General features: G+C 39.7%; 1 protein-coding gene across 1 annotated transcript in view; it reads left to right on the forward strand.

The window, feature by feature from the left end:
• The window catches only part of tmed1b (transmembrane p24 trafficking protein 1b), an 8,066-nt gene extending 94 nt beyond the window's left edge, over positions 1-7,972 (forward strand). Inside the window, exons 1-4 of the mRNA XM_077198601.1 lie at positions 1-211; positions 2,954-3,051; positions 5,164-5,350; positions 7,366-7,972. The exon at positions 1-211 is cut by the window's left edge and continues 94 nt beyond it. Of these exons, the coding sequence (XP_077054716.1) occupies positions 44-211; positions 2,954-3,051; positions 5,164-5,350; positions 7,366-7,584 (672 nt within the window). The 5' untranslated portion in view covers positions 1-43 and the 3' untranslated portion in view covers positions 7,585-7,972. The remainder of the gene's footprint in view (positions 212-2,953; positions 3,052-5,163; positions 5,351-7,365) is intronic.
• The last annotated feature ends 179 nt before the right edge of the window (positions 7,973-8,151 follow it).

The following is an 8,151-nucleotide window of genomic DNA, read 5'->3' on the forward strand; positions in this document are numbered from 1 at the left end:
TTCACAAACACCGTTTAAAAGGCTATTTTTGTGATAAAACAGCATGGATGATGTGAGGAGGTTGTGTGTGTCTCTGCTCGCGGTGTTTATCGGCGTGGTGAACGCGTTCAGTCCCACGGACAGCGAGTTCACGTTTCTGCTACCAGCCGCCAGTAAAGAGTGTTTCTACCAGAGCGCCGTTCACAACGGCAGCATCGAGATCGAGTACCAGGTAACGTTACATCACTAACTGTGAATATACATGTACCGGAACGTTACATCACTAACTGTGAATATACATGCAACAGGAACGCTTTCATGACTTTAGATAACGTTCTGCTGGAGAGGTTGTCCTCAAAGTTATGAGCGAACGTTCTTCCAGTGACGTCAATATAACGTTCATTCAGTCTAATGTTCGTAAAATGTTCGCTCAAAAACGTTAGGTAACACTTTATTTTACAGTGTCCTTATATGTTACATGTACTAATAACAGTAAATTATGCATAATTACATGCAACTAACCCTCAACCAAATCCTAATCCTACACTAACCCTATAGAAAGTACATACCGGTTGTTGCTTAATATCGTTACCGTGTAATTCTATATTTAAGTACTGACACCGTAAAATAAAGTGTAACCAAACATTATTATTTATAATATTTTAGCAGAATTCGCAAACTTTTCGGGAATGATAAATACGTTTGGTTTAAAAATCTAGAAGAATGTTGATCTATAATTATTGGCGAGCCCTACATGATTTTACCAGAGTACCACGGTTAAACTACAGTGCAGTGGGTGTGAGATATTTGTTTATCGTGGCCTGTTGTATATCCTGCCTCAGATCCGTGATGAAATGCTAATCATATTCAGTCAACATAGTCCCAAATATGATTCTCATATTTTTTTTTAAAATATATAACGTTAACCTACATTTAAAGTGAATGATGTTTACCTGGAAAACTGTGATAGGATGTTGTGGTAGGCAGGGCTGGACTGGGACTAAAAATCGGTCCGGGCCAAAATGCCCGGGCTGGCCAACTACATATAATCATAAACACAACCGATCTTTTCACGCCCCTGAATATGTATACTAACTCCTATTAAAACCACTAATGCCATGTAGCCTAATGAGTGAGTAGGAATGAGTAAGAGTTAATAGATGAAATAACTACTAATTGTAAAATACAATCGAACAACTCCACAATGATTACTCCTAAAATAAGCTATAAACTGCATTTTGGCACAGGATTTTTAGTAAATCTGTGGTGGGTGGACTTCTGTCCCTTTAGGGGGGTTCGGGGGAGCTCCCCGTGAGAAAAAATTGTGCTTTTAATGTTAAATTCATCAATCTGGTGCACTTTGAGAGTTAAAAATTAAGAGCTCCAACGCAAAATCAGTGTGCAAATTGAACAAAGAAAAACTCAAAACTCTTTAAGCTGTGATATAGTGTCTGCCTGCATTACACTGCTACATAATAGTTATAATATTAATTCCATGACAGTAATACCCATATATTGTAAAACAAATGCACTGAAAAATAAAAGGAACTTTCATAATTAGTTGTGTAGGCTACTAATTTCCATGCTTTAAAGAGATAAACACATGATCTTTTATTTTGAGATGGTCCTCACTGCAGAACATGAAATCCATGGGGAGTCGGATCCAGATCGAACTTCTCCCACCTTACATATACCTAAACCTACCCATCTCCGCCCCCTTATCCCTAAACCTAACCCTAAACCACCCATCTCCGCCCATTGATCCCTAAACCCACCCCTAATCCTACCCATCTCCGCCCCCTAATCCCTAAACCCAACCTTAAACCTACCCATCTCCGCCCCCTAATCCCTAAACCCAACCCTGATCCCTAAACCCACCCCTAATCCCTAAACCCAACCCTAAACCTACCCATCTCCGCCCCCTAATCCCTAAACCCACCCCTAATCCCTAAACCCAACCCTAAACCTACCCATCTCCGCCCCCTAATCCCTAAACCCACCCCTATTCCCTAAACCCAACCCTAAACCTACCCATCTCCGCCCCCTAATCCCTAAACCCAACCTTAAACCTACCCATCTCCACCCCCTTATCCCTAAACCCAACCTAAACCTACCCATCTCCGCCCCCTAATCCCTAAACCCAACCCTAATCCTACCCATCTCCACCCCCTAATCCCTAAACCCAACCCTAATCCTACCCATCTCCGCCCCTTGGATCTCCGGTACTGCATTGAGGTGCTACTGTTTATTTTGGCGGAAAACATGGTTTACTAGTAAAATGCGTAATCGTCAACTATGCCGATGTGTAAATAATGCGTAACTGGGTGATGGGTTCCTACACTCATCGCCTCAGTGTTCTGAAAGTTGCCTGCAGTTCTGCTTACCACAGTTCTCTACACTCACTCATTCTCTCCTGATCCTCCTCAATATCCTCATCAGACACTTGAAGGGCCCGTTTCTTTTTTTCACGCTATTTCTCTGCACATTCCTTGCGTTTCTTCTCCATCTCTGACTATTTCGACAGATACACACGGACACTGCACGCTCGCTCAGAGCCCAAAGGGGGAGGAGTTTAAAGATGTGATTGGACCAGCCCAGTGCGAATCAAGAAAAGAACCAATGGGCCGCTGATCTACGTGTTTCATGGGCTGGTCTGTTAAAAATTTAAAAAAACCTACGCTGACTTTTTTTGTCCAATGCATTACACCGGCACAAAGATCCCAGCGCCGCCAATTAAGCAAAACTAAACGAATGGGCCGCCGATGTACGAGTATTAGGGTCCGTTTAGACCAAAAAAATGTTTTATATTTTTTTTTAAAGAATGATTTGTCGGCCCACCGGGCAAATGCCCGGTATTTCCGATGGCCAGTCCAGCCCTGGTGGTAGGTATTCCTGTGCAGTTGTTAAGGAGTTCTGAGTGGTTGCTAGGGTATATACAACAGGTAAAGGAGGATATGACGTTATTTTTCCTCAGGTGATCGCAGGAGCTGGTATGGATGTGGATTTCTCCGTCGTCTCTCCTGAGGGAATGTACCTGGTCTCGGAGTTTCGTCGTTCTGACGGCGTTCATATGTGAGTTCGCAGTTCTCACTCAACATTTATTTTTGGGCGTCGTACTATGGTACTTGAATATGATGATTAGCTAGTACTATGGTATTTATTACTAGGGATGCAACGATTACAGATTTTGTAAGTACGATTATTGTCTGAGAAATAATCACGATTATTATGCATCAGTTAATTTCACAACACTACTAATGTATAACATCACATGAACACTCAACACTAGATTTTAATGTGTTATTTATTGCTGCCACAACACAGTACAAAATTATAAAATGACAAACAATAATCAATCTCTTTCTTTAGAAATTAAAGAGAAGTGCTTTGTAAACATCCAGTATTTTCCTTATAAAAATAACAAATTAAGTCAAAGGCTGCAGGGCTCTTTGATTGAAATAGATCACAAAATTATTAAGCGTTTAGTTTAATCTAAATTTATTTTCAACCTGAGGTAGAAAACTTGTTGGTATTTGACTTAAAAACATAAATAATAATATAAAGGGATAATAAATCCCAATGAAAATAAGAATAAACAAAGTCTTTGGATCTATTGAATTAAATGTAAGCTAAATATTAACCTATTTCTTTTATAAGACAACAAATTAAAAAAATTAAAACCACTTTTCCCAAAGTAAAACAGTCTTCTTTTCAATGAATGATATATGCTTTCTTTATAACTACTTGCATACATCATTCTTTATTCTTTCAAGCAGACATATTTATTTGTATGAATATAATTAATCCTTATTATTAACAAACAGTGAACGCTTTTCTATTTTTCTTGTGTTGCTTGATCAATATAAAGGACACAGACCGCATTAGGATTATTACCCACTGTCACTTTAAGGCATCGGATCAAGTCCAATGACATGCGGATCCAATTGCACTGATGCACATCCGATACACTCACAACTGTTTAAGACATAACCAACATAGTTTACGTGAATACTCTCCAAAACGGACATTTCGACATAATGTTGTGTGTATTTGTCCATTCAGACACGAAAGAGCCCAGTTCTGTACTCGCGCGCTGTATAGCACGCTTCGGGACGGGTGTGTGCGCACAGAAAACCGTACCGAATAGAGCTCTTTTTTGCATCGTCACTCTTATTCAGATCTATATGTCTGCTCTACTCATTCTCCCAGACGTTTACATTTTTTAACGTTTTATGGGACCGCTGGGTACATAAGGACGTTACAGTACAAATGTGCGCATCCACCACAAACGCAGGACATCAGTTCTGACTGGATCGCTTCCCAAATCGTCACTATCTAACATTTTCGTCTAGTTTTTACTCATTGACGAAAATGTCAATAGGTTTTCTTCATAGTTTTTGTCATTCAAAACTAGGTTTTATTAGTTTCATTATTTATTTATTTAGTTAGTTGCAAAATTTCCGTTCCGTGCAGAACACTCGGTGTAGCATAGTCATTACCATTAATTAACCGTGACGTTTTAAAGCGCGGTTAATTGTGAAATCCGGTAATCGCTGCATCCCTATTTATTACCCTCTCATCATACATAATTGTACAGTACTGCCACGGTACGTCTTTGAACGTGTTTGCGTTCACTCGCGCTGCTTTTCTGTCGTTTTTCAATGTAAACGCTGCGCTACACCATTACGTTATAACTAAAATAACTTGCCTTATTTTTCATTACACTTCACATTTTTAAAAGCAAAAACCAGTTCTGTGTGAATCTCCCCTCAAGTAATAAGTACAGAAATTGCACAGGATATTCATCATCGTGTCAGAATGATTGGCGTGCTCCCCGCGGCGGACTGTCTTTACTCGACTGTGATTGGTCCATTGTTAACTCGCCTGTGATTAGTACGTTGTTTTCTCGTCTGTGATTGGTCCGTTTTCTCGCCTGTGATTGGTACGTTGTTTTCTCGTCTGTGATTGGTCCGTTTTCTCGCCTGTGATTGGTATGTTGTTTTCTCGCCTGTGATTGGTCCGTTGTTTTCTCGTCTGTGATTGGTCCGTTTTCTCGCCTGTGATTGGTATGTTGTTTTCTCGCCTGTGATTGGTCCGTTTTCTCGCCTGTGATTGGTACGTTGTTTTCTCGCCTGTGACTGGTTCGTTGTTTTCTCGCCTGTGATTGGTCCGTTGTGTTTTCAGGGTGGAGCCCACAGAGGCGGGAGATTATCAGATCTGCTTCGACAACACCTTCAGCAGGTTCTCCGAGAAGATGGTCTTCTTCGAGGTCATCCTGGACAACCCGTCCAATGACGCGGGAGCGGACGACGAGTGGGCGGGGCTAGGAGAGCCAGAGAGCCTATTGGAGTACAAGCTGGACGACATAAAGGTGTCACATGATTATATAGCGTTGAGTTATAAATGATTATTTTTAGTGAAATATAATTCGCTCTATGGGCAACATCAAATCATCTTAGTTTAAGTAAAAGTAATGTTTATTGTAATTCATTTAAAGTTGCCAAGTGTCTGGGTGACCCCTGGGTTCTTTGTTAAAGCCCTTGCATGAAATATTCTGAGATTTTTTTCGATGCGTTATTCGATGATTATTAGTGTTTAATTTAATAGATCAATGTGAAAAATTAATGGTCCACCAGATAGGCGTTATTAACTTTAAACAGTTTTATTTTAGTATTATTTGTATACTATTATAATTCTTAATATTAAAATTGTTTTATTTTTAGATTTTTTTGTTTATTTTGGTTTGAGTCATTTCGTTAATTTTAGTACTTTTTATAGTTTAATAATTCTTAGGTTAAAGTTTCCGCTTCAATATTTATATTTTAATGCAAGCTTTATTTCAATGACTGTAAAAAAAATGTAAGAATAAATCTTTTTAACAAGAACCGCATTGACCAATAGGGGTGTAACGATATTCGAACCAAACCGAAGAACCGCGATACAGAACCCACGATTCGAATCGCGATACTCTCATGGCGTACCGAACACGCCCCGCCCCCTGCTACCCCGGCCCCGCCCACCCGGCTCATTGGACCTGAAATGTGTACAAAACGAATTCGGTTTTGTAGCCTAACCACCATTAACACCAAATAGCAAGCTCTGTGTTTTGTTACTTTCGATAATAAGCAAGGTGTTATCTTCAAATTCTGACTATTTGAAAACAAAAATCAAACAATAAATGCCGTTTTGGCGCTCTCTGATGCGGCGTGAGATCACTGTACTAGCTCCTCATTTCAAGCGGCAGCGCGGAGTAAACGCGAGTAAACGCGATCATCTCTTCCTCAGTTACAGAATAAACATGAATGGACACTTGAAGGTATATTGAAAAATACAGCATACTTACTGAAAGCCCTCATACCTCGTGTAATCGCTCAATCAGTGTTTCAGCAGCGGATAGACGTCAATAAAACTGCATAACTTGTCACTAGCATTATATTTACCTCAGCAGGAAGTGATTCAGTGTCCACAACTTGTTGGTTCCAAGAGAAATGAACTCTTCCACTAAATAAATGCACTATATTATCCTATATATTATATTTTACATAACCTGTTAATTATATCTTGATTATTTAATGTACGTTTATAATGTCTTTCATGAAAATGACAGCAACTGTGTAAATTATTATATTTCAATAACAAATTAGAGTAAAGTTAATTCAAAAACTGCCTTATGTTCAGTTTACATGTTTTCATACAATGTGTTGGGTGTTGATTATTATATCTAAAAAATAAATAGCATCTGAATTTAGGCTCTGTTGTTAACCTTTAATGTTATAGTAATGTGCGGCTCCCTATATAGTTTACAGCATTAGCAGATTTTTAATCCTTGCAAAACGTTTAATTGTAATTGAATTAATTTAAAGACAAAGACACCATTTTTTCATTAAACCACTGTTTACATTTTTTTTTTAGCTTTCTAAACCGAACCGAGACGTCAAAACCATGGGAAAACCGACCCGTCAGTTTTGTGTATCGTTACACCCCTATTGACCAAGCAAAACAGAATTTCTCATTTATTTTTTATTTTTCGGTGAAATATGGCCTGGACATGTTTTCATGATATTTGATAGATCTTCGATAGTATTTAACGATGTAAGCTGGTTTCTTCTTAACTATGCAAGGTAGTTTCGACTATATTCTGGCCTTTTCTCAGAATTGCAAGACAAACTCGCAATTGCAAAAAATAATATGTTTTTGTTATAATTGACTTTTTCACGCATTTCTCAGAATTGCCGTTTATATCTCGCAATTTGGACTTACGAAAAAAAGTCAGAATTCTGAGAAAGTCACATTTTTTAATGCCGTGGTGGAAACCAGCTTCCATATTTAACCCAGAGTATAAACGCTAGAATATAGAGTTGAATAATCTGGTGTTTCCCGCGGCAGGAGTCCATGGAGGCGGTTCACCGGCGTCTGGAGCGCAGTCGTCAGATGCAGACGGTCCTGCGCGCGTTCGAGGCTCGCGACCGAAACCTGCTGGAGGACAACCTGTGGCGGGTCTCCTTCTGGTCCTGTGTCAACATGCTGGTCATGCTGAGCGTAGCGCTCACTCAGGTCTACACCGTCCGGCGGCTGTTCGAAGACAAGCGGAGAGTCCGCTCCTAACTCACACACACACACACACGTGTGTCGAGAGACGAGACAGAGACCGCCGTGCCTTTAGATGGAGTAGACGCTTTCCTATTGGATAATCCTTTGTGGTGTTTCCGGGTGCCTGTGAAGTTCAGTCGAATATCGAACTGCTGGTTTATCAGACTGCAAACCAATCGTCTGATTGTTTTGAGGACGCAAGACTTCACATTTCTGTCCATTTCATGTCTTCCTGTCATAGTTGTGTCACTTTGTTGTTGTTTTTTTTGTCCTGTCATTTCATGATGCGAGATGATGGCGTTTTGGGAGTGTGTGACGTTACAGTTAGCAAAGGGAATCTTCTGTACAGCCTTTTTAAAGACTTTTACACAATAAAAGAAATAAAATGGGTCGTATATTTGTACGCGGTGTCGCTCGTGTTCAATGATCAGGTCCAATCAACTCTTTACGGTGTTAAAAACTGTTAATTTGTGCACATTTTTCTGAAGAAGAAGAATTTCTCTGCCTCTAAAACGACTTTCCTTTTCAGTTTACGGCAACAGTAACCCTTCATGTTGAGACGCTCGATTCATTCATGGATAG

Source organism: Siphateles boraxobius, unplaced genomic scaffold (genome assembly GCF_051911475.1).
Source record: "Siphateles boraxobius isolate OS27281-9 unplaced genomic scaffold, OSU_SipBor_1 111, whole genome shotgun sequence".
NCBI lineage: Eukaryota > Metazoa > Chordata > Actinopteri > Cypriniformes > Leuciscidae > Siphateles > Siphateles boraxobius.